This window comes from Gossypium arboreum, chromosome 11 (genome assembly GCF_025698485.1).
Source record: "Gossypium arboreum isolate Shixiya-1 chromosome 11, ASM2569848v2, whole genome shotgun sequence".
NCBI lineage: Eukaryota > Viridiplantae > Streptophyta > Magnoliopsida > Malvales > Malvaceae > Gossypium > Gossypium arboreum.
In genome coordinates this window covers 31,211,335-31,238,079 of record NC_069080.1, presented here as the reverse complement: position 1 = coordinate 31,238,079, position 26,745 = coordinate 31,211,335, and the positions used below count along the sequence as shown (strand labels likewise).

Here is a 26,745-nt window from a genome sequence, read left to right as displayed (position 1 = left end):
AGGGCTCTAGCCCCTATTAACCCCCTTCCCTAACATTGTTTTTGACTCCAAGGCATCACTTTCATTCTCACACTTTGTTAAATTTGAATTTCTTTATAGTTAATTCTTCCTTGTTTTTTTATCACTTTTATTCTCACACTTTGTTAAATTTGAATTTCTTTATAATTAATTCTTCATGTCTTGATTTGTATATAGTGATAATTAAAATTTTTGTCAAATATTTTTTTGATATGAATTCAAATAATGTGACCCTCATTTCTCAGTCCCAATATTGTATGGAAAGAAAGTTCTTTGTGCTTAGGAATGGATTCATTTTTTTTTAGAATCAAAATTGAATAATAATTTTGTAAGAGGTCAAAATACAATTTTATTATTTATTAATTTTTATTTCATTATTTTCGAAAAAATTAAACAAAATTTCTTTTATTTTGGAAGGACCAAAATACAATTTTAGTATATTACTTAAATATTTATTATTGATATAAATTAAATTATTTTCATTTTTAGGTCCTAAGCCCTTTTCCTCTCTTTAAAATCGCCCCTGTTCGTGCCAACCATCTCCAACATCTATCACCTATATTTTTCAAAAAGCTAACTAAATAATGAGTAAAGTATAACAATAATTATATAATCATTAGTCATTTCTAATAAGGAAAAACTTTAATTTGTCATTAACTACTTAATAAATATTGCCTAAATCATGGTTAATATTTAATGTAATAATAACATCATTAACATAATCTCGTATCTAAGAATTTTAGAAAAAATAAAAGAACATAATATTTGGTAAGAATACTCAAAATAACCAAAATAAGGAAGAAAAAGGAAAGAAACGGCAATTAGAAGTGAGAATATTAAAATCAAAGTATCAAAACACAAAATTGAAAATTCTCTTTTTTAATGGAAAAATTCAAGCTTAATTTAATTATTACTTCACGCAATCTTTCTTTTTTAAATTTACGAATTTTAACATTTATTATATCCTCTAATTACTTTATTTTATAAACAATTCCGGAAACAAACGTTAAGTATTAAATACAGGAAAATGATTGAATAAAATATATGGTTAAAATTTGAGGCATTGATTAAAATTAAAAAGAAATTGAAGGGTAGTAAGCCGCGTGAGGGGTTTGGTTCATCATTAATTAGCACGTTGGGTTGCTTATTTAAAAAGCCAAATTAAATTGATCTAACTTCAATTTCGGAATTATTATTTTTGTAAATACAACATTGCATCAAGTTATTACCAAACCGCACGTGCCACTCTGCTACTTGCGCTGCTTTTTAGTCACGACAATTTATGTAATACTTTTTACGAAACAAAACAAAGTTCCCTAATAATAGAATACAAATATACCCAAGTTCCAAATTCGGTTGAGTCGCTTTACACTCAACTTAGGGTGAGTGTGAATTGGCGGTGCATTTAGTTGCGGTTAGTGTAAAAATAGTGGTGGCGGTGAGATTAGATACTATAGCGATATTATAGCGTGAGACAAAAAGTAAGTTAAACACACCGCACCGCAATCAATCGCCCATCCAAGCGAAGCCTTAATCTCATTTAAAAAATTAAAAGCTCGAGTTTAAGAAAATTTAAGTGCAAAAATACTTCAAGCCCAAAAAAGTTTTAAAAAATGAAATTTATAACTAGACAACATTCTTAAAATAAAAATACATTGTAATTATTTAATTTATATAACCATATTAATACATTGTCATGAATAAAAAATATTAATCTTTATGTTAAATTATAAAATAAAATGAGTTTGAAAAACTTTAAGTAGGAGTATAATCTTTTAACACCATCATTATAAACATATAACAAATATAGCGATTAAAATTTTTAAAATGGTATTACATATTTAATAATATAATACTTTAATTTATATCATATAATTATATAATAAGTATTACATGCAACAATCCAAGGATATCTAAATGTAGATCCAAAAGGGTAGGAAAAGGCTTGACACTTTAAATTGAAGTACAAAAATTGGGTTACATTAGTAAAATATGTCGAAAATAAAAGTTAATTAATTAAATAGGTCATTTTTTTAGAGAGTGTGTGAAAGATTGTTGAAGAATTTTTAGCGTTTTTTAGGTTTAGGTTTAGGGGTTTTTCTATTTAGTTATTTAAGGGTTTTTTATTGTTTAAGGATTTGAGGATGACACTATGAAAGTTTATAGGTAGATTTGAAGGGTCGAGGATGCGATAACATGTCTCAGAACACGCATATTTCATATGTCATGCCAGGATGAGACCATTACTTCAGAAACTCATCCTATGGAAGTCGGATTCCGGGTTGACAATGTTTTATATGGTCACGGGTCGAAGTCTAAGTAGAGGTCCTAGTTGACAGTTGCTATGCGGTCATGAGTTGGAGTATAACTAGGAGCTAGTTGCTGTCGTTATGCAGTCAAGAATTCAAGCTTTTTGGATACTCAGAGACGATACCTTATATATACCATGCATAATATTGAGGCTATAATCATAGGAAAAAATGAAAGGCCTTTCTGGTGTAATCAACATAATTTTTTTCTCCATTTCAAAGTAGCTGATATTTTTAACATTTCATTCTTATGTGAAGGTTGCACCGAGATAGATGCAAGAGGACTCTTAGACAGAGAGCGGATGTTTTGGCTAAATAGAGGTCAAACTCGAGTCAGTGTGGTAATGGTTGTAGTTATTAATGAGTTGTTAATAACAACAACCATTGTTGCCCTAAAAGAAGCATCACTTTTACTCCACCGTCACAGTCGTTAGTAGTTTGAGAGTCCTCTTGCATCCACAACGGTGGCGACCTTCAAATAAGGAAGGTTAAAGATACTGGTTGAGTAAAATTCAAGAAAAAATTATGCAGATTATAGTGGGAAACCCTTCAAATTTCCCCTATGATTATGTCCTCAAACTTATGTATGGTATTTCTTTGGGTATCCAAAAATTTTGAGCTCATAACCGCATAATGACTGTCAAGTGGCCCCCTAATTATACTCCAATCCATGACCATATAACGGTTGTCGACCAGGACCTCTATATAGACTTCGACTCATAACCGTATAAAGCACTGTCACCCTAGAACCTGACTTCAAAAGGATGGGTTTATAAGGTAATAGTCCCATTCCAGTACGACATACAAAATGTGTGCGTTTCAGAGTGATATCACATCACCGATAACTTAAAAATACCTTAAACAAAAATAAATATTTTCGACGAAAAATTTAAACACTGAAGCGAGAAGAAAACTAAGAAAGAGAAATTTTGTAAATTGGAGAGATGATGGCTAGGATAGATGATGGAGTAGGGAGGGAGAGCCCCCGTTTTATAAGTACAAGAGAGGGGTAAGATTCAAAGGAAAAAAAATAATGTGTGCTTGAAAACGCATCTCGGAAGAGGCGTTTTCATCGAATAAAAGCTTCAAAGGTGCTTGAAAACTTACCCAGGATTCTCGAGTGTAAGACATCTTAGTAGGCTTTAACAAATGGTGGACATAAAGGACGTCCAATTGAGCGAGCTTTCCTGCTGACATGTCACAAAATCTCATTCGGAGAAATTCAAGACCAAGCTCACAATGCACAACGACAGGTGCCAATGAAAAATCATGGCATCTTTCTGAAAGAAGATGGGCTTATGGACAATAAAGAATTATACCGGTCCACATACTTGTGTTGCAACAGGTACGCCATGCGATCACCAGACATTTCTATGTGACTGAAAATGGTCTCCATATTTTCCAATAACATAACTTTGATTCCTTCTCTTACAGGTGTAAGTCAAGATCATTTGAAGCTAAACTCCGACATTATAGCTGACATAATTTTACTTATGGTGAAAATGAGTCATATGATTCCTGTGTCAGTATTGATTACTAATATCCGTAGTTAGTATGATTACATGCCATCGTAATACAAGGCATGTGTCGCAAAATAAAAGGTTATGGAGAAGTTACATCACGGATGGGACATGTCATATAATGATTTATGGCAATGGTGTCAGGTACTAGATCAATACGTACCAGGTTTCGTAATCGATCTAGAAACGTAGTTAGCATACTTCCGTGATCATTTGGTCCTTGGGAAAAGAGTTTTCCATTGATTCTTTTGGACCTTCGACTAATGGATGGAAGCTTTTCGATACTGCAAACCATTGGTACAATTTGATGGCACCTGGATGTGCAAGAGGTATGATCATCGATTGTTGATGATCGTTGCCCAGGATGGTAATTGGAGGACTCGACCGACAGCGTTTGCAATAACATCAAGAGAAAGGACAGATGATTGGGATTTCTTCCTTAGTTGATTGTGTTGCCAAGTTGTCCTACAACTTGACATATGCTTTATCTTCGATAAGGGACCCGTAATCTTGGCTGCAATTGAACGACATGGTAACTTTTAGAATCACACACACCATCGGTACTGTATAAAACATGCCGACTCTAACTACCACACAAAATATGGTTTGGATAGCCAATGAGATCAAGTCATTGACGTGGGTATGAAGTTGTCACTATTTTCACAATCATGTTATACCATATTTCATTCATTTTTTGCATTTATGGGTATAATTTTTTTGATAGGATACGAGCTCGTCCAACATCGTTTCTATAAAATATTAGATAAATTACGCGCCATCAATAGCCACAGTGTGACATACCTCACTAACATACCCTTTAACAAGTGGACACAATTGTATGATAGGGGTTTACAATACATGTAGATGACAACGAACCTAGCGGAATGCATTAATTCCATATTGAAGAAGACACGTCATTTGTTTATAACCTTTGTTGTGAAAGAAACATACTTTCGCTTGGTAGCCTTATTTCTAAAGCGGGCGAAGACATATGCTAGACAGATAGTAGGCGGTCACATTTGGTGCGATGATGTCATGAAAGAAATTAAATGAAATGCAGAGAAAGCAAACACTATGTAGTGTGTCACTTGCGTCCAAACCTATCATTTCGAATTACGGAGTACGGTAGACCTGACCAAGATATTGTCAGGGCAGCATACCGTGTTTCCCTAACACAAGGGACTTGCGATTGTGGAAAATTTCAAGCACTTTGATTCTTGTGTACACATGCAATTGTTGCATGTATTAACAATGTGTATAGACTGGAATGCATGTACATTGTATGAAAATATGAATTCCCATCGATTCCAGATGAGAATATGTGGTCGTCAGTGTCGAGTGCCCCGTTCGAATTGGTATCGAATATTCGGTTACGTCGCCTTCAAAAGGTTGGTCTAATTCTACTCAAATATGCAACAATATGTATGTTTGGGAGAAGACCAATCTACAGAGGTTATGCAATTATTGTAAGAACCTAGGGAATACAAAGGTAACATGTCCACAATTGAGGGATGCATTGAAGACAACACCTCATTAACCTATTTTGTTCATTTTTTAACACAAATTTATTCATTTTTATTGTACACAAATATATTCTCCATATTCTTTTTTTACAAAATCTGTTCATTCTTTTGTATACCTTAGAGATCGTTTGGTCACATTACATGTTTTACTTTGAATTTTTCATAAAATTTAAGTGATATATAATTTGTACCCATTCACTATTTTGTTTACCATAGTGAAATAACGAATAAGAATAAACCAGTATAATAATTTACCTCTAAATATTTATAAAATTATCATTAAATGTTTAATATCAAACATTATGGATGGAAATTTTCGGTACAATATAGATTAGAATTTAAAAAAGTTAATTATGAGTTGCAACACAAGCATAAAAATGACCATTATCGTTATTGAGATAAAAAACTCGAAAGCTCTGATACTAATTTGTAAAAATAGAACATCGGTAATGACAATATATTGCCAAGAAAAGAGAAATAAAATAAAGAACACACATATTTTACATGGAAATCCTTTCGGGAAAAAAATCACGGGTAAAGGAAAATAAAATTCACTATGTCAAATTTGAATTAATACAAGAGAAATAGACTATGTCTATTTATAGGCTTTGTAAAGCCATATTCTAATAGGAGTGTAGTAAGATTGAAACACCTTATTCTAATCCATACAAAATAGATGGAGTTTAATAAGGTTTAAAAACCTTATTCTAAAATAAAATAAAAGAAGTATAGTTCTATATGGATTTTACTTTTATTTTATTTTACCACAAGATTTTATTTAAATAAAGATTCGAGTCACTTAATTCTAACAAATATAATTAAAATAAACCGAAATTATCTAAACAAATAAAACATACGAATCCAAAAATAAAATGTAAACATGCCTGCTTAGTTTCTTTCAAGCGACCTATAAAATATATAAAACAAAATTAATCAACATCTCACTAAATAAAAAAATTTGTCAAATAAATCAAAAACAAAAAAAATTACATTCATAACAAATCACAATAAACATTAAACTAAACAAATACTTAACCTAATCATAAATTACTAACAAAATAACTTTAAAATAAATTTAAAAAACATAAAATTTACATTCATAACTTAACAAATCACAATAAATATTAAATTAAACAAACAATTTATAATAGTTACTAACAAAATAACTTTAAAATAAATTAAAAGCAACATAAAATTACAATAAAAACTAAACAAGACTAACAAAATAATTTATAATAATTCATCGTCATAATCCCTTCTATTTAAAAAAAACAAAAATACCTTATCCTTTTTTCCACCGTTGTTGTTTTCTTTTCTTTTTTAACGTTTCTCTTCTTTTCTACAAGCAGAGGCGAATCTAGAGGGAGGCTGGCAGGGGCTCCGACCTCCCTAAAATGGAAAATTATTATTTAGTCATTTTAGAAATTTTTAAAATTTTAATTTAGTAAAGGTAAAATTGCACTTTGGCCCCCTTAAAATTATAAAAATTTGATTTAATCCTTTAAATATTATAAAGATTTAGACTATTAAAAATTAAAATTTCATTTCGGCCCCCCTAAAAAAAATTTCTGGCTTCGCCCTTGTCTACACGGTCCCTCTCTTCTTCTCTTTCTTCTGTCTAGTCCCATCATTATATCCAAAAAACATCTAAAAGGTAATATATATAAGGTCCCCCAAATCCCTCTCCCTCTTGCTTATCTTTCTTCTCGTGGCCTGAGGATGGCTAGACAGCGCTGACGGATGAAATTGAAGCCTGGCACTAGTGTCGCTTGTTAGGGAGGCATGACTGGTGCCGCCTACCTGCCTGGCACCACCCCTACTGACCTATACTCGTATTTTTGGCCCGTTTTCAAGGCCCGAGCCCGGTTCGGCCCGAAATATGGACCTAAGAATTTGTCCAAGCCCGGCCCGGGGAAAAGATGGTAGGCCCTAGCCCGGCCCGGCCATATTAATTTTTTTTACTTTTTTTATTAAATAAAAAACTTTAAAATATAATAAATCAAATACATTTAAAAATATAAAACAAATATTACAACAAAAACAAATAAAAAATGAGACAAATAATTCTTAAAATAATACATAAATTAAAAATATAATAAAAAGTAATTATATTAAAATTGAAAAATTGAAACAAATTAGAACTAAATTAAGAACCAAATTATATTAATAACAAAAGTTTTACAATATCAAAATAACATTAAAAACAACAAAAGAGTAAAGTAAAAATACTAAAGTTACTTAAAATTAAAAATAAAAAAATTAATATTAAAATCGGGTTGGGCCGGCTCGGGTAAAAAAATCTTATCCGAGGCCCCGCCCATTTTCTAAACAGGCCTCGTTTTTATCCAAGCCCGTTTTTCGGGCCTATATTTTTACCAAACCCTCTCATTTTTAGGATGGACCTTCGGGTTGGGCCGAGCCACCCGGCCCTTGCACACCTCTAGACATGACCCATTAAAATATTATTATTATTTTTACATAAAACCGTTTTCTATTGAAAAAACCTAGGGTGATATAGCATATGCACCACTCTCTACCCTTTAAATGTCCTATTTTTTATATAATTGGACATACATACCGTTTTTGAATTTAATTTTTTATTTTGTAATAAAAAATTCTATAATTTAAACCTTAACCAAAACTTATATATTTAAACATACATTTTGAATCCAAGAACAAGACTATAAAAGGCAAAAAAAACTATTACTTAGAGGGAAAAAAAGGAAAGAAAATTCAAGTGAGGGTGAAGGACTGAAGCAGGTAAAGAAGCAGTGGGACAAGTGGAGTATTAAGTGCAGTAAGTCAGAGAATTGCTCTTGTCTTGTTTAGTAATAACATGTGTTTTTTTTATTAATTGATAAATACACATTTTATTAAAAGATATTAGCATTAAGAAAACATTAATACATTGACACAGGTATCGTATTACAGTTTTTGTTTTTGGATTGTCCATCTGTTACGCTATTCTTGGATGCCGCTTCCAAGCTCCAATCCTCGTCCTTTTCTTCTTTCTTCAATGTTTGCTTTTGTTTTCATCCATAAATATTAATTTTTTTTTAAAAAATAAACACTTCGATGTAATTGAAAATCATATACATGCAGGCATTTTTCTGCTATTTTCTAGTCGCTTTACTTTCAAGTTTCCCGCTCTGTAACTTAGAATAAACAAAGGGTATTCAAAGAAATATCCTACCTTTTTTTTTCTCTCTCTCTCTCTCTCATTTCCTTTTTCTTTGAACTTTCAGAGTTTCAATGGTTATCTTCTTTTCTTTTTCATTACCTTTTTTTTTTCCTCAGGTCATGAAAATATTAGTAACAGTAAGAGTGTAGAGATTGTTGCATTGTTTGATTGTTTTAGTTTTGGATTTTGAATTCTTTTAATCCAAAGAAAGAAAAATGAATACAAGAGTTCGTACAGCTCTTCACTCCATGAAAGCTTCTCCAAATCATGAGAAAAATAAAGTAACTTCACTCTTTTTTCCTTTATATTTATTACCCTTTATCTGTTTCTTTTTCAAGATTTGAAGATTGGGTTTTTGTTAATTGGTAATTTGAGTGACCAAAGATTTGTTCTTTTATGCTTAAAAGTTGGAAACTTTGAACAAAAAAATTTGGATTTTATCCCGTTGAAAAATTTGCAATAGGTTTCATTTCAAACTATTTTTGTTGATAAAATTATAAGGCAGAACTTTTTGATCCAAAATCTTAAGTGGGCACTTACACTTGTCTCAAGAAAGGAATAGTGTCTTCTTTAAGTTTCTTTGGTTCAGTTATTTCATTGAATTTTATCATTTTTCCTTTTTAAAATCATTTTTGTCTATCTGATTATACAAAGGAGAAGAAGATGGAGAAGATTAAGGATAGCAGAGCGCTTGGAACCACCAAAACTGTGACCAATAGGAGAAGATCAAACAGGGAAAGGAAAATGGCCTTATTACAAGATGTACCCACAATTTTTTACCTTTTCTTTTCTTTTTCTATTTTTTTGTAAAATTTTTGATTGTTGTGGTGTTGGTAAATTGAAGGTTGATAAGCTAAAAACGAAGCTTAGACATGAAGAGAATGTTCATAAAACTTTGGAGAGAGCTTTGACTAGACCTTTAGGAGCTCTTCCTCGCCTTCCTCCTTACTTACCTCCATATGTATGTCTTCTTACTTCATTACCTCATCTCATTCTTTTCCCTTTTTCCAATATGGAACTGCTTGATTCTTTAATGGAGTTGTTTGAGGAAGAAACATGTTAAACTTTGTAAAAAAAATTCATGATTTGTGTAAAATTTGGATTTGCAGACACTGGAGCTAGTTGCTGAAGTAGCTGTTTTGGAAGAGGAAGTTGTTAGGCTTGAAGAGCAAGTAGTGAATTTTAGGCAAGGCCTTTATCAAGAAGCTGTCTATGCATCTTCCAAGAGGAATGTGGAGAATTTGAACGAATCCATCCAGCAATCTCTGGTCAGAAGTTCTAAACACCAGCGATCGAGGTCTTTTTCTGTAAACGAGACGAGTTCAGTAACGATCATTGCCAGGCTTCAACAGTCTCTTTCTAGAAGTGTTTCAAGCAGAAAGCTATTGCCTCCTGATACCATTTACGATGGATCTGGGAAGTCCGTTAGCAGGCCAACGAATGTGAGACAAGCTTCGACAAAACCAAATTCTGCTTCCGGAGATGTAAGAGGAAAAGAGAATCAATCATTTGGCAATGCTGTGAAGGATAAACAATCTTCTGAAAAGGCAATTTCCAAGGTTGTGACACCGGTAAAGAGACTTCCAACTCCGCATAAATCGGCAGACAAATGTTTGGATCCTTTGAAGTTACAGGTATGTATTGATAATGAATGGTTAAAAGAAGAGATTTTATCCATATAATGTATAAATTGTGGGTTTTTCTTTGACTGTCCAGCTAGATAGTAGATTAATAGACCAGGAAAGAGCACAAGATAGCCCTTCTGGGTCTTCAGAGGATAAAGTATCAGAAGCTGATAATACACCAAACCAAATATCTGAAGATATTGTAAGGTGCTTGTCTAGCATTTTCACGAGGTTGAGCACCTCGAAAGGCAAAGCTGTGGAATCCGGGACTTTACCTTCTCGACCATTTGTCAATTCTCATGAAAGGAACAGAGAGTGTGAATGTAAAGACCCTTATGAAATCTGTTCAGATTTGAAAAGTAGAGACATTGGCCCCTATAAGTATCTTTGTGCAATTGAAGCTAATACAATTGATCTGAACCGAAAAACGAACGTTTTGTTTCTGATCCATAGATTGAAGTAAGCTCTTTTGGTTGGTTGGTCTTTTCTTATGCTGGCATTTATATTCAGCTCTATGTCTATGACACTATTATTTCAGGTTTCTACTAGGGAAGCTAGCCTCTGTTGATTTAGAGGGTCTTAGCCATCAGCAGAAACTTGCATTCTGGATAAACACTTATAATTCCTGTATGATGAATGTAAGATTGTATATCTTGATGTTAATACATTTGATTTTTTTAATATATTCCAAAAGCTAGAGCATAACACTTATGCAATCAATCTGTTAGGAGATTTTGGAGCACGGGACTCCTGAGTCTCCTGAAACAGTGGTGGCACTAATGCAAAAGGTTTGATTCATCATCTTTTTTGTTATTGTTTCTATTTAAAGATTTTCCAAGGATGCTATTATTGGTGTCATTTTATTCATGCTTATCACAAATTTCTGAAATTATTGTAGCTGATAATTAACTGTTAGCGCCTTTTGAAACAATACCCCTCACTGTATCGGACAGTGGTCGCTGTGCTTGAATTGTTGTTGGCATAAACTTTTGGACCATTTGACTGAAATTTGTGTATGTTTATGGCTGCCTCAGGCGACAATAGTTGTGGGAGGATACTTGCTAAAGGCAGTAACGATTGAGCATTTCATATTAAGGCTGCCTTTCCATTTGAAATTTGTAAGTAAAATTGTTCATCTTTTTCAGGGGAGAGTACTGAATAGTGAATACACCCATAAATTTTTCAATCTTGTTCAAGCATATTTGATTTTGCTAATCATCCCTTTTCTTCTTCTTCTTAAAGACCTGTCCTGAAGCAGCCAAAAATGATGAGATGAAAGCACGCAATAAATTCGGACTGGAGTGGTCCGAACCCCTGGTCACATTTGCTCTTGCATGTGGAAGCTGGTCATCTCCTGCTGTAAGTTCACTTCCGATCATCAACTTCATTATGAAAATGCCGGAAAAAAAAAAGACAATTAGGAAATGACCAGAACTCGCCACCACCATCTCTTATATTGAGGTTCAAAGCCTGGTGATGGTTAAAAGGGCAGCTTTGTATGTAAATGAATATTGTTTCATGTATTGCTTTGAAAGTGCTGAAATGGTAGTTTTGTGAAATGAAGGTGAGAGTATACACAGCATCTGAGGTTGAAGATGAGCTGGAAACAGCAAAGAGAGAGTATCTACAGGCAGCCATTGGCATTTCAAGAACAAACAAGTTAATAATTCCAAAGCTGTTGGATTGGTATCTGCTTGACTTTGCTAAGGATTTGGAATCGTTTCTGGATTGGGTTTGTCTGCAACTACCGAATGAAGTGAGGAATGAAGCAGTCAAATGTCTAGAAAGAAAGGGGAAAGAGCCTCTTTCCAAACTAGTTCGAGTAATGCCATATGATTTCAGTTTCAGATTGCTTTTACACCATTGAAGGTTATATTTCTTACAAATTCATCTTTCCATCAACAAAGGTCCATGGACTTGGGATCGGTAGGGCCAATATATTTAATATATTAGACACAGTGAAAGTACATATGTAATCTTAGCATCTGTAAAGAAAAAAAAAAGGGGTTGGAGGTGAATAACTGGGTTTACAGTGGATTCTGGGGTTGGCCAATGACCATTGGTTTATTGAATTGATATTTCATTCATTTATGTTACAGTTTTTGCGCCTTCATTTTTCCCTTTTAATGAAACTTTCGAGGACTTGAGTTGTCAGCGAAGATAAACCAGAAAGTGAGTCTTGCTAGGAGTTATTCTTTGGGGATTATATGAGTTTACATTTGAAATTAGTGGTGAAAACTGAAATTTTGAACTTTTTAAGTGAATTAATAACTTACTATTTGTCAGTTGGTAAAGGAAGACAACATGCATATTGAGTATTCAAATGGGAGAGGTATCATGTGCAATTATATGTGTAATTATATGTGTAGATTTTTGAGTTTTTATTATGTGTGAGAGTTTTAGTTCAGTTAGTCTCAATTTGTTGGCTTTAGTTTGGATTATATCAGTTTTTAATTTGTTTGTGTTATAATAATTTGTTTCTACTTGGTGTTGGTTTCTCTAACCTGTGTTTGTAATTGTGTTGTACTTGTTACATTTTAAAAAAAATACTATATATATAAATTTTAGTTTAATATGAAATTTGATACATGAAATTTAATTTAGTGTAATTATACATACGCGTAAAATAAATTGTGGTTTATATATATATGAAATGAATACAAATATATATTTTTCATATTATATTAATATAATTATGTGTATGTAATATATCAACATAAAATGATATCAATTCAATAATGTTAGTGATTTGTGAAAATTGAATTAAATCAAAATTTTATTAAAAATTACACAATTAAAATTCATGATATTAAAAACTTAATTAATTTCATTTATAAAATTTAAAAACTTACTAAAACGAATAAAACAATACATATAGTAACGACTTAACTTTCTTAATTAATGAATGAAGACTTTGCCATGAAAGGGTCTATTAACAACGAAGTCTTTCTGTCAACATGAGTTGTTGAGTATTTATTAACACCGTAAGTAAAGTCATTTGGTTTATAAGAAAAACAAAGAAATCTTGTTTTATTTTATTTTATTTTTTAAATTATTCTCTAAGGTGATTTCTAAAGGGATGAAGCAAGAAAGTGATAAATAAATCAATAAAATAGTTATTTTTTTGATAATTGGGAAAGAAAAATGATATTATTTGAAATTAACCTAAATTTTTATGTCTATAACATTGTCATTAGATCAAGAAATTATTGCCATCAATAAAATAACTATTATTTAGTGCATTAAGCTGGAACTTTTATTTCCATTAGATTGAAATTTTATCATGTTTTATTTATTTATTTTAAAATATAATTTATAAACATATGATAATCTCAATCTCGTACATATCAAAATTTTCAACACCAATGCACCAAATAGATATTATCAGGATAGGCATCTGGAAAGGGACAAATCCTTTTTACCTGCTCATCAACAACAGGTTGGAAGAGCCCTGCTTCGTTTTGTTGACAACTCGACAATAGCAGCAGCAGGTTATGTGAACTTGAGCCCACCACTGCACCAATTTTTATATCCTTACGAAAACAATCATTCTTGGATGTTCTTTTTATCGTACTTCAAGCCTAGTCTCGTTGAATAAATAAATTAATAAAATTAAATTTAAAAAAAGAAGATAAAAGATTCTCATGCGTATGAGATGAGATGATGGGCTATTTTCTGTACTTTTGCAATGGTATACACATGAGAATGAACCAGAGAGTAATAAAAGTAAAAGTGAGCATATCTGCAAGGTCTTTAGAAACCAGGGAATTGTTATGGTGTTAGCAACAATGAAAATCTGACAAGTACTAAAACAGAGGAGGTCCTAAGTCAAGAGCAGATCAATGGAGCTGAACGGGATGAGAAAAAGGTGAAAACAAAAGGGAGAGGGCGAGTAAGAAAAAGAATCAGATACAATCCTTGTAGGCGCCGTTAGATTGTCGATGAAAAACGAACTGAACACCGGAAGGAGTCAAAACAAAGGGAAGGCGGAGTCCTATGACATTAAGGACGGTCTTCCGGGAGAGTGTTATAGATTATGGAAATGACAGATATGAAGTCAGCGAAATGGTGAAGGTACGGGGCCTGCCCCTCCTAGCGCATCTGACCTTTTAATGCTTCCCATACCACAGATAATGCATCCGGAAGTTGAGAGAGCCGAAAATTTGGCGCCACAAAGATCGCAAACATCATATCCGATAGTAGAAAGACGGCTGAGTGTGGCGCCACAGAATTGAGAGGGATCTTCCAGGGGATCAATTGACTTGTTGGTTAAACCCCTCTGAACACAAATATCAATAAGGCTCCTCAATTCCTCTTGCTTACCTGGAGGTGCCTTAGACAGGAGAAGTTCAAGCATCTGCTTCGCATAACCATAGTTCTGAACATCCATATTTCGTTTTATGGCAGTGCGGATACAATTTATTCGGTGCTTTGCCTGAAGTGGCAAAGAACCCAGATGTCTTGATAATCTAGCCATCTCATCTTTTGCGCTTAGCGCTCTTGGGCCTTGGAATTTTTGCAACCTTGAAATTTCCTGGAGTAGAACCAACGCAATATCCAGTCATGACAGATAATTTTATAGTTGAAAGCTAGAGAAAACTGGGTGAAAGTTGGGTTTCTTAATGGGCACGACGTAAGCAGAATGCTATTGCTAAGCTTAGTGAAAACTTGAATTTTTGAATTGTCACGCATCATCAATTAGCATAAACTTACCCACCTTGTTTTTTACAATGGCAATAGATTTAACTAAACATGTTGCATAATGGTCCATGTACCCAGAATAGGCGCATCATCGTCCCATATAGATCATAGATCAGAAATTTTAATTTTATGATCTTTAGTAATGTCAGTGTGCAATACAAAGACTTTGAAGTTACACCTGTTTATAATGCAACTGTCCTCAAGAGCAGATGAAAAAAAAAAAAAAATAGAAACAACTAGCATCAAAAGAGCCTAAACAAGATCCTCGTCATCCTATGTGAATGGGAAATGCAAAAGCAAGGACAGAACCATAATAGATCACAGAAGAGAGAGAGAACCTATATTAATGTATTCAAAACCCAAGTGAAATTAAAACTCTACGCTCCTAAAATAATGGCTTGCCCGTTGAATATTTGGCCGATATAAAATATCATCAATCCATTCTATGTTTTAGTCTGTAGTACAACTAAAAAACATGCTGATATTCTTGGATGTTTGACTCAAGTTCTAAATCCTTTGGTGCCTTGAAAGAAAAAATGACCTACCTGAAGAAGGGTTACTGCTATCTTGTACTGAGCACAAATGGTAGCTTGAGCTTTAATATCAGCTCCACGAGAGTTATCTTTAGCTAATGCCAGAAAAGCTTCATTAAAACAGGATAATGAATCTGGAAGTTGATTCAGCTCAAGCTGGGCAAGTCCAGTCTTAAAACATATGGAAGCTGGAGCCCCACGTGGAACCTATCAGAACAGAAAATATGGTTAACAGAAGAATAAAGGAAGCTATAAAATAAACACATTTCCTGAGAATGAAAGACGTAGAGAGCTCCCAAGAGACAAGGATAGATTATAGCTACAAAGCCAAATATGCCAAAAGAACCTTTATTGCAAATACAATTAGAAATAATTTAGTATTTTCCAAGGCAATAAGTTAAGAGACTTGAAGTTATTAGGCGGCTATGTTAATTAAGTAGAAAATGCAAGGGCCTCCTAAAATCAGGAACGAAAGTGAGAAAAGATAACATAATGTGCGTATTCACTTGTCCAGGGCGCACAGATGCTGGAGGAGTAGGTTTTCCTGACTCAGTGGTGACTGGAACTCCAAGAGCACTAAGATCAAGAGGCTGCGTGGATACCTGTGTTTGAGCAGGCTGGACTTGAGGCCGTGGCATACCAGCAGCCGGAGCTGAGTATTGTGGAGGAACACCGCCGTCTGGAAGTGCAAAAGACTCAGGAGGAATAGATTGTTCAGTGGCTTGAGGTGGAACCCCACCATCAGTGAGACCAGCACTAGCTACAGGTGCATTTACCTGATCAGGTGGCACCTTTCTGCCAACTTCAGCCGGTTGAGAAGTATGATCCAACTTTGAAATTAAAGTTCCAGGAGGCGGCAAAGCAGCTGCAACCTGGAGGGATGGTATTGTGTTTTGGAAAAAGTCCTCCGGTATAGGTCCAGCTGCAATTCCAACACCTTTGGTGGGCGCAGGAGTTGGTTTTGATAAAAATGTAGGTTGTGCCCATGCATCAGTGCCAAAGAGATCTCCAGGGGCAGAAATTGTGGGATTATTCACAGCCCCACTGGTAGCAGGATAAGGTTGCTGTTGATTCTTACCAAGATCCTGAAAAACTCCACTCAGTGATTTTGTTCTAGTTTTAGGTAGACCCAAGCCATCACCAAGTCGCTTTGTTGCTTCTTTAATCTTATTGACATCCACTGTGCCTGATGTCGGCTTGTCTCGTATTCTGATCTGTAACTTCTTAGTTTTTGATACTCCCTCCTCATCGCTGCTGCTACCATTATTAGTTGTGCCATACATTGTTTTCTTAAATTCTTCTGCAGCTTTAGCTTGTTCATCAAAGGTAGTGGAACTGTCATGTGGTTTCATTAAAGTTTCCAGACCCTTAAAAGAATCAGCCTTGGTTCCACCACCTGCAACTCCCACAGATTTATCAATAGATTTATCCATAAAAGTATGGACTCCATTTGGCTTACTGTCAGTAGCTCCAGGTATGACCAGGCTACCTTCCCTTACTTCGATAACGTTACCTCTTCCTTTTATTACACCAAGGTAAACACCGATATGATCTGAGATAACTGATGGAATGGCACCATCATCAGTCTTCATGTATGGCATAACTTCTGCAGCAAGCTCCCATTGGGGTATACTCTTCAAGGTCATAGGGGTCTTGATTTCCCAGTTTCCACCACCCCATTCAGGGCCTTTAGGAACCATACTTTCTGCAGCAAAGTTGGCAAAAATGCCTTGTGTCCAACCGCTTGAGCGGATTCTTAAAATCCTTTCACAATATCGCCTCAATTCTGAATCAGCACCTTCTTCTTCTAGCCTCTGAGCAAGACGCCGCATTGCACTGTGGTTGAGGTGGCATATAAACAGGTCTAGCATGCTTTCGTAGTCTGCTATGACTTCAAAAGTTTCCTTTGCACTGTCAAACTGACCATACCTGCAATTTAAGCTGAAGTCTCATTAAAGAAAAAATAGGACCATAAAATGGCAATTCAAACAGTTAGGAAGGCTTAACAATGTTAATGGATATATAGAAGAGCAGAAGATGCCTATAATGCTGTTAATAAAGATTATATGAAATCATGACAATAATTCTAAAGAAAGATGCTTGACTAAGGCAGAAAACATTTTATATGTTTTGGACTTCGACAATTCGAACAGACATGAAGGATCAACAATGTTAATGGATAGAAGATCAGAAGATGCCTATAATGCTATATAATGACAATTAATTCCGAAGATAGATGCATCAGCTAAGACGCAAAACAGCATTTTATACGTTTTGAACTTTGATATGGATCTAATGGAATAGATAACTCTTAAAGCTTCAATCTGCATTAGGTATGTAACGACAACAAAAATAGGTAATCTATCCCAAATTATACATATGGAAGATTGGTATGAATATCAATTCAAAATTTCAGTAGCAGTGCTAATAACTAGAATATTCTAATCTAAACTCTGAATCAGGAGCCAGTACGCATATATCTAGCATGGTATATTACATGTTCAGTCTTCTGAAAATTAACCAACAAATTAACTTTTTTCATAAAAAAAGTGTTGGGGTTATCAGGACATACAACAAGGAAACAAGATGCATGAAATATTTTTACTTGCTCACAAATGTGCAGCAAGGGAGCTTATGGCTGTTAGCTCATTTTGTTCTATTTTTGCTCTCTCATTTAATAAGAAAACAATACATTTATAGTCAAATATATCACCAAATACTACCTACTACCACTAGTCATACTTTGAAACAAGTAAAACTCAACTTACACAGTTGATTATGTCAATCAGCACCTATAAACATTGAACCGATACTAATTTAGTTCATTTTCAATTAAGTAACTTAACAAAGTAACTAAACAACCTTGCTGTTATAGCAAGCATACGTGATGCAGCATGTTTACAAGCTGCATGCACTCATGGTAGGCCAATTTTCAACAAAAAGTTACTATCTTCTCAACCTTTTATTTTTTCAACAAAAAATTACTATCTTCTCAACCTTCTAAAAAATAAGATTATTGACGAAAAGTTCATTAAACATGTTTGTAAAACCCAGAACCCCAGCAGTGAGAGAGATAGAAGTCAAACAACCGTGATTGCTTACTTGATACAGGCATGTCCCAATTGGCGGAATCGGTGGAACAAATGAGAGGTTGGTGGACATTTTGGATAATCTCTAGAACGCACAAATTCATCCTTCAAAACAGATAAAGCAGTAGAGAAACGAAGTGCCCTGATTGCATAGACTCCCCGCAGAACCTAAGTTTGTTTCTTGCAAATTCAGAACAAAAAACAAAAGGGAACTGAAATGTAAACATAGCACATAACCATTCATCTACCTGAGTGAACTGTGGACCTGCTTGGGATAATGACACTGCAAGATCTCCGCAAACAGGAGGACCTCTAGCTAAAATATCAAGAGATCGAGGAGTGATACGTAGGCTGTCAAACCTTAATAAGGTAAAACTGTAAAAGTCAGATACACGTTTAATGCACCAATCAATTTTGATATAGTTAATGCAAAGATAGTAACCGACAAGATGCCAAATTTTTACGCATCAAAGGACTTACAATCAGATAAGTAACATTGGCAGAAAACATTAAAATACACACAAACAAAAGGGAGAATAAAACCTTGATGTTATTTGGTACAATATTTCAGAAAGGTCAAGCTTCTGCTCAAAATTTTGTTGCATGGTAGCAAAACCAATAAGAAGAGGTTCGAGAAGCCCAACAAGACAACTCTTAATCTCAACCCCCCTCTTTTGTCTGGGATTAATATCTGTAGGGTTAGCGAGCAACAACCGGTCATTTAGAGCCCCAACTAGAGCTGCAGAGTAGAAGATCATCTCAGTAGCTCCACAATACATTGATGCATCAGAGAGTTGTATTTGATACAACAAAATGGAATAAAAGGCAACTGAGAACGAGAATAAAAACCTGCATTTGGCATGCTAATGGAAAGTATAGTCCTCACTTTCCCATCCCATCCTAAAATACAAACTGCAGTTGCAGTAGAAAAGAGAAGTGCAGGTCCAGCCCACAAAAGGGATCTAAAGTGCGTACGAGTTAAGAAGTCAAACAAATTTATTAATCTTGGGTATATATATTTCATACGTCTACTACTACAAGCATGCATGCAAACATATACAAGCGTAACCTCATATTTATTGATTAAAGAAACTCGCTACCCTTGACAGACAAATGAAGGCTGAACAAAATGAAAAAAATGCTAAGGTTATATTCTTCTCAACAACCACAGCTGGTGGGCACATCTTTTTTTAAACAAGTCATAGAATCAGGATATTGATTCAAGAAATAGACTCAGGTACTACAAGATAAAAGAGATATCTCCTGTTTCTCCTTGTTGACACACCAACCTCAGAGTAAAAAATTGTATAAATTTACAAGCTAGACCCATCCAAGGACAAGATGATATGCCAAGCTTGTAACCTAGTCTCAATATTAAGAAGATTTGAATAAAAGTATTAAGTTTAAAAATTGAATTTAGGAAAAAAATTATGTCGATTTTGAATATAAATCGGGCTTAAGTTTCTATATGTAAGGCCTAATATTTATTTTTATATTTGTATAATTTATGTATATTATGAGATTAAATATAATACTATAATGAAAATATTAAAACATATTAAGTGTTTATGTTTAAAATTTAATAATATATATAATTACTAAATATTAATAATTTTTCAAAAAAAGAATTGGGTACACCTAAATAGGATTGGGATAACTATTTATAAATATAGACGAGTTTGAACAAAATTTGATTCTTATTATTTGGACTTGGATTGAGCTTAGGTAATTATATATGATATCGATGCTATATATAGGCCTGACCCAAAAAGTAGTCCATGTGCACCTCAAATCCATAGATAGTTACTTTGTATAAATGTATAAGTAGTCATGTATTTTGTGCTAAGAAGCTTCGTTATATATTCAGGATATTAGAGGATTTCCTTTGTCAAATTTAGAGGAACTGCTTGCAAGTACATCAAGATCTACTGAAACTATAAGCACTCTTTGAGTGGTTAATACTCCAGCAACATAGCCTCTCAGAGTTTGTTGCCAATGTACTTGCGGATATTGAAACAACGTGGTTAAAAATCCTACCTTGTAGCATATTATTTTTGAGAAAATGTGTTGTCAAAGTAGATAGATAGATATATAATCTTATGCATAAATTGACATACTATAGATAGATAGATAAATGCATAATAGGTATGTATGAGTTTTTATACATGTATGTATACACTATTTAGTTCCAAGAAACTAATGAATTTTCTTGTCACAAAAATGCATGTGTTTTATATATATAGACAATTGAATAGACACTAGAAGAGATCTGTTGGGGTTATTAGGGCATAGAACAAGGAAGTAAGATGCCTGAAATATTTTTACTTACTCACAAATGTGCAGCAAGAGAGCTTATGATTGATAGCTCATTTTGCTTATTCATTCAACTAGAAAAAAAAATACATTTATAGCCAAATACATCACCAAATACTACTTACTACCACTAATCATACTTTGAAACAAGTAAAACTTAACTTGCACATAAGCTAATTATGTCAATCAGCACCTAAAAACATCAAAACAATACCAACTTAGTTCATTTTCAACTAAGTAACTTAACAAAGTAACTAAACAACCTCGTTGTTACAGCAAGCATACGTGATGCAGCATGTTTACAAGCTGCATGCATTTAACCAAGAATATAACAACAGCATGGTTGGCCATTTTCAACACTGCTCCTTAGCCTCCATGCTGCAAATACCAATCATTCATCAAGTTTTTTGAACTTGGCAGTCCTTAGATGCTTTGTTTCAAGTTGACTCTGTTCAAGCAATTCATTTTCAACATTGGCTTCATTCTCAACCAAATCTGACTTACACACTTGACTATCCCAGTCTTTTGTGCCTAAGATTTGTTCGTCAAATGGAGTCTTCTCCTCCTTCATAGCCTTGGTTGGAAACTTGCCTTACAAACACATCTTGCTTTGTTTCTTTGTTCATTACAATCCTGTTTCTTCTTGCACATACTCCCTCCTGTTGTGAAGTGTCTTCATATGCATACTCCATCAACTCCTCCTTCAGCTTATCCCAAGCTTGCTTGGGAGTCTCACAGGAGTGAGTTGTTCCTGTCTTTTTTACAAGCAACCCTCAAAGATGACAGGCTTTAACAATTTCTTGTCTTTCTTAACAAGCACAGAAGCAAAAACAAGCCCTCAAAGACTTGGGCTCAAGATATCATTTGTTGGGGTTATGAACCACAAACAAGATCAAAAAAACTAAAATTTTTGTTGAAAGAAAAAAGAAGAAGCAAGTAATTGAGAAGAAGTAAATATTAACCTCATTACTTGAATAAGCAATATGCCATATATATAAGTAGTCCGGATTACATTTGTTGGGTTTTTGAGCAAAAACAAAGAAGAAAAGAAGAAAAGAAAAACGGATGCAAAATAGAGCTTGAAAATTGAAAATCCAAAACTGATTTTTTTCTTAAATTTTCATTAAAATAAAAGCATGAGTTACATGATAGTTTTCTAATTCATAACTGATTCCACTAATACATGACTAAAGCTTAGCTAGAATTACACACAAAATGTAGCTGACATTACAGCCATTACATCAAACATTAATCAACAACTACTCCTACTAACTTGAAGTACAAATTACAAAAGAACTAAATCAAGTTACAAATGAACAAAATATTTTTACTTACTCATAAAATGAGCTATTAGCCATAAGCTCTCTTGCTGCACATTTGTGAGTAAGTAAAAATATTTCACGCATCTTGCTTACTAGTTCTATATCCTAATAACCCCAAAAAATGGTAATCAGAGCCTGTCATCTTGGAGGGCTTCTGTTGTTGGTTGTTTTTTTGTGAAGAAAACTTAAAACAGAAGTTGTTGTTTTTGTTGCTGCAAGATGAGCTTCCCACCAGTAAGAACTACCACATTTGGATAGTGAAGATGAAAACTTACCTGCAAGCATATGACCTATGGAATATGGTCGAGAATGACACTGAACTAGCTCCATTGAGGGCCAATCCCACCATTGCACAAATTCGATAGCACAGTGAAGAGTGTGTCAAGAAGCACAAAGCAATGGCATGCTTGCAAAATGGTGTATCTGATGTGATTTTCACTCGAATAATGGCATGTGACTCACCAAAGCAAGCATGGGAGAAGCCGAAAGAAGAGTTTATGGGGTCAGACAAGACAAGGTAGTAGCAACTTATCAACTTTAAGAGGGATCTTGAAAATTTGAAAATAAGACAGTCAGAGACCATCAAGCAGTACTCTGATAGGATAATGACCACAGTTAACAACATTAGGCTCATTGGAGATGATTTCAGTGAGAGCAGAGTTGTTGAAAAGGTCATTACAACTCTCCCTGAAAATTTTAAGTCAAAGATCTCTTCATTGGAGGACTTGAGGGACTTATCAACCATATCCTTGTCTGAGTTGGTAAATTCCCTATATGCACTTAAGCAAAGGAGGGCCAACAGCCTAGAGGAGCATCCAGAAGGAGCTTTCCAAGAAAAAGCCAAAGAAAGCTCAAGTTCGAGCTATAAAAGGAAGAAACCATGGCTTGAAAAAAAAGAGAAATCAAAGAAGGATGCTAGAAAGAAGAAATTTCCACCATGCATTCACTGCAAAAGAAGCACACACTTAGAGAAGTACTACTGGTACAGGCCAAAAATCCAGTGCAAAAGTTGCAAACAGTTTTGTTATGTTGAGAAGGTGTGGAAGAACAAATAAATGGCACAAACTTAGCAGCAAAATCAAGCTCAGACTGCTAGGGATGTTCAAGCTTAAGAGGAGCATGTTTTCACAGCAGCCTATTATGCAAACTCAGCCAAAGTGAGAAAGAACTAGTTAGTAGACAGTGGCTGCACTCACCATATGGCATCTAATGAAAGGCTGTTCAAGAATCTTGATAGAAGCTTCTCTTCTAAAATCAGAATAGGAAATAGAGATCTCACTGAGGCTAGGGGCAAGGGAAATGTAGTGATCAACACACACTCAGGTAACAAAGTAATTTCAGATGTACTTTTTGTGCCTGACATAGACTAAAACCTGCTTAGTGTTGGCCAACTTATTGAGAAGGGTTCTTCACTTGTTTTTAAGAATAACTCTTGCATTATTGAAGACCCACTTGGTCAAGAATTATTCACAATAACCATGACTAAAAATTACTTTGTGTTGAACATGAATCAATTATAAATGAAGGCCTCTACTAATGCTACTGACACAGCTAGTTTATGGCATAAAAGATTAGGCCATGTTAACTACAAATCACTTGATTTGTTGCACAAATCAAACATGGTGGAATACATGTCCAAAATTGAATTCGGTGACAATGTTTGTGAAATTTTCCAGCTTAGGAAGCAAGAAAGATTGCTTTTTCCAGTCAATAAGGCATGGAGAGCTCGAGCCAAGCTCGAATTGGTCCATACTAACATATGTGGACCAATGAAGACTTCTTCTTTGAATGAAAATAGATATTTTGTGCTGTCCATAAACGATTTTAGTAGATTCTGCTGGGTCTATTTTTTGAAGCAAAAGTCAGAGGTGTTTGAAGCATTTAACAAGTTTAAAGCGCTAGTTGAGAATCAATCAGCCTGCAAGGTCAAGGTTTTAAGATCAGACAATGGAACTGAATATTTGTCTGAGAAGTTCCAGAAGCTGTGTGAGCAAGCTGGAATTTATCATCAATTGACAAACATCTATACTTCTCAGCAAAATAGAGTCTGTGAAAGAAAGAATAGTGTAGTGCTTAATATGGCTAGATGCTTACTGTTTGAAAGCAAATTGCCAAGCAAGTTTTGGGCTGAAGCAATAAACACTTAAGTGTATCTGTTCAATAGATAGCCTACTAATGCTATCAAAGAAAAAACTTCTTTTGAAGCTTGGTATGAACTCAAGCCAACAGTTTCACACTTAAAGGTGTTTGGTTGTGTTTGCTATGCTCTCATTCCAACTGAAAAGAGAACCAAACTTGAAAGAAGATCTGTGCCAGGATCTTTGTTGGTTATATCAGTACCAAGAAAGCCTATAGGGTGTTTGATCCTTCAACAAAAAAGATCATGGTGAGAAGAGATGTGAAATTTGATGAAGGAAGAGTATAAAACTGAAATGGGACAGATGCAAGCTTGAGTGAAGAAGATCAGCTAAATGGTAATCTAGAACTAGCTGAAGAAGGATCAGTTGATAATAATTTTGATGATGAACCTGTAAGAGGCACAAGAACCATTGTAGACATTTATCAAAAGTGTGATGTGCAATAGTTGAGCCTTCAAATTTTGATGAAGCAGCCAGAGAAGAATGCTGGAAAAGGGCCATAGAAATTGAAATGGAGATGATTCACAGGAATGACACTTGGGAATTAGTTGAAAGACCAAACCAGATGAAAGTTATTGGTGTAAAGTGGATGTTTAGAGTTAAATACAATGCTGATGACTCTCTAAACAAACACAAGGCAAGACTTGTGGTGAAAGGATATAGCCAATAGTATGGGATTGAATTTATTGAGACTTTTGCTCCTGTTGCAAGGTTAGACAAAATAAAGCTTTTGTTTGCCTTAGCAGCTTAAAAAGGGTTGAAGAGTGCATCAGTTGGAAGTCAAGTTTGCTTTTTTGAATGGCTTCTTCAAGGAAGAAATCTTTATTGAACAACCAGAAGGGTTCAAGGTTCCTAATAAAGAAAACAAGGTTTATAGGCTGAAAAAGGCCTTGTATGGTCTAAAGTAGGCATCAAGGTCTTGGTATGACAGGGTTAATATACACCTGTCTAGGCTCGGGTTCAAGAAAAGTGTTAGTGAACGTACACTTTATGTGAAGAAATCGAAACATGAAACTCTTCTAATTGTGTCACTTTATGTGGACGACTTACTAGTAACTGGAAGCAAGGAAGAGCTGATTGATGAGTTCAAAATGCAAATGCAGAATGTTCTTGAGATGACTGACTTGGGGGAAATGACATTTTTTTTGGCATGGAAATAATTCAAACTGACCAAGCCATCTTCTTAAGTCAGTAGGCCTTTTCTTTGAAGATTTTAAACAAGTTTTGTATGTTCGATTGCAAAATTGTCAGCACACCAGTGGCTCAAAGTGAAAAGTTAACTAGCAATGGAAATCATGAAAGAGTTAATGAGAAAGAATACCGAAGCCTGATAGGTTGTTTTCTTTATTTAACAGCTATCAGACTTGATATAATGTTTACTGTTAGTCTCTTATCCAGATTTATGCATTGTTGTGATGTTGTTCACTTCAAAGCAGCTAAAAGAGTTCTCATATATGTGAAAGGGACTTTGAACTATGAAGTGAAGTTTGAGAAGGGAAAAGAGCTCAAGCTGACAGGGTATTCTGATAGTGATTGGGCAGAGTCCATTGATGATATGAAGAGCACCTCTGGATACTTTTTTACTCTTAGCTCAGGGGTCTTTTGTTGGAGCTCAAAGAAGCAACAAACTATTGCTCAATTGACAGCTGAAGCAGAATACTTTACAGCTGCTAATCAAGCTATTTGGCTTAGGAAGCTACTGTGTGATTTGAATGAAGAACAAATTGAAGCTACTGAAATTAGAGTTGATAATCAGTTAGCAGTTTCCATAGCCAAAAATTCTATTTTTTATGTGTAAACTAAACATTTTAAGATTAAATTTCATTTTGTTCGAGAGGCTAAAGAATTGAGAAAAGTGAATCTGGTTCATTGCAGCTCAAAAAATCAGTTTGCTGATATCCTAACAAAGTCACAAGGTGCCACACTATTTGAGGCTTTGAGAAGAAGGATTGGTGTTTGTTGCATACAGTCCAAGGAGAAGTGTTAAACTTTGGCCTGCAATGTAACATCAGACCAGTATGGAAGCAACATGGAAGCCAAACCAGTTCAGCAGCAACTTTTGTTCATTTGTAACTTGATTTAGTTCTTTTGTAATTTGTACTTCAAGTTAGTTGGAGTAGTTGTTGATTTATGCTTGATGTAATGGCTGTGATGTCAGCTACATTAAACATAAATCAACAACTACTCCTACTAACTTGAAGTATAAATTACAAAAGAACTAAATCAAGTTACAAATGAACAAAATTTGCTGCTGAACTGGTTCGGCTTCTATACTGCTTCTATGCTGGCCTAATATTGCATTGCAGGCCAAAGTTTAACAAGATCTCAATCCTCAATGCTATTGCATTTCCTTAACATGCTTAAGTAAATATAACTATGCTGGGATCTTAAACAAGAAAGAAGAAAGTCAGTTTCTCTCAGAAAACTCCTGGTATGTTTATGATAAGTAGCTATCGAGAATCTAACATGATAC

The 26,745-nt window shown here is 34.4% G+C and overlaps 2 protein-coding genes across 4 annotated transcripts; one reads left to right on the top strand and one right to left on the bottom strand.

Moving 5' to 3' along the window:
• Positions 1 to 8,049: 8,049 nt before the first annotated feature.
• LOC108471219 (uncharacterized) lies at positions 8,050 to 12,308 on the top strand. 3 transcript variants are annotated; one of them, XM_053020917.1, is made up of 10 exons: positions 8,050 to 8,167; positions 9,206 to 9,313; positions 9,396 to 9,512; positions 9,661 to 10,185; positions 10,268 to 10,635; positions 10,715 to 10,814; positions 10,905 to 10,964; positions 11,211 to 11,294; positions 11,419 to 11,535; positions 11,741 to 12,308. In XM_053020917.1, exons 2-10 carry the CDS (start codon positions 9,215 to 9,217, stop codon positions 12,041 to 12,043), a joined length of 1,773 nt encoding a protein of 590 aa, XP_052876877.1. In that variant the 5' UTR covers positions 8,050 to 8,167; positions 9,206 to 9,214; the 3' UTR covers positions 12,044 to 12,308. The 3 variants fall into 3 exon arrangements, with proteins under 3 accessions (XP_052876877.1, XP_052876876.1, XP_017628327.1); XM_053020916.1 differs by lacking the exon at positions 8,050 to 8,167 and adding an exon at positions 8,287 to 8,832 and having other exon boundaries at positions 9,212 to 9,313; XM_017772838.2 differs by lacking the exon at positions 8,050 to 8,167 and adding an exon at positions 8,287 to 8,832.
• Positions 12,309 to 14,233: 1,925 nt separating this feature from the next.
• On the bottom strand, positions 14,234 to 19,278 carry LOC108472942 (uncharacterized). The gene is made up of 6 exons (XM_053021261.1): positions 19,043 to 19,278; positions 18,748 to 18,859; positions 18,513 to 18,667; positions 15,917 to 17,339; positions 15,423 to 15,617; positions 14,234 to 14,710 (listed from the first exon to the last, which is right to left on the bottom strand). Exons 1-6 carry the CDS (start codon positions 19,276 to 19,278, stop codon positions 14,234 to 14,236), a joined length of 2,598 nt encoding a protein of 865 aa, XP_052877221.1.
• Positions 19,279 to 26,745: the final 7,467 nt, after the last annotated feature.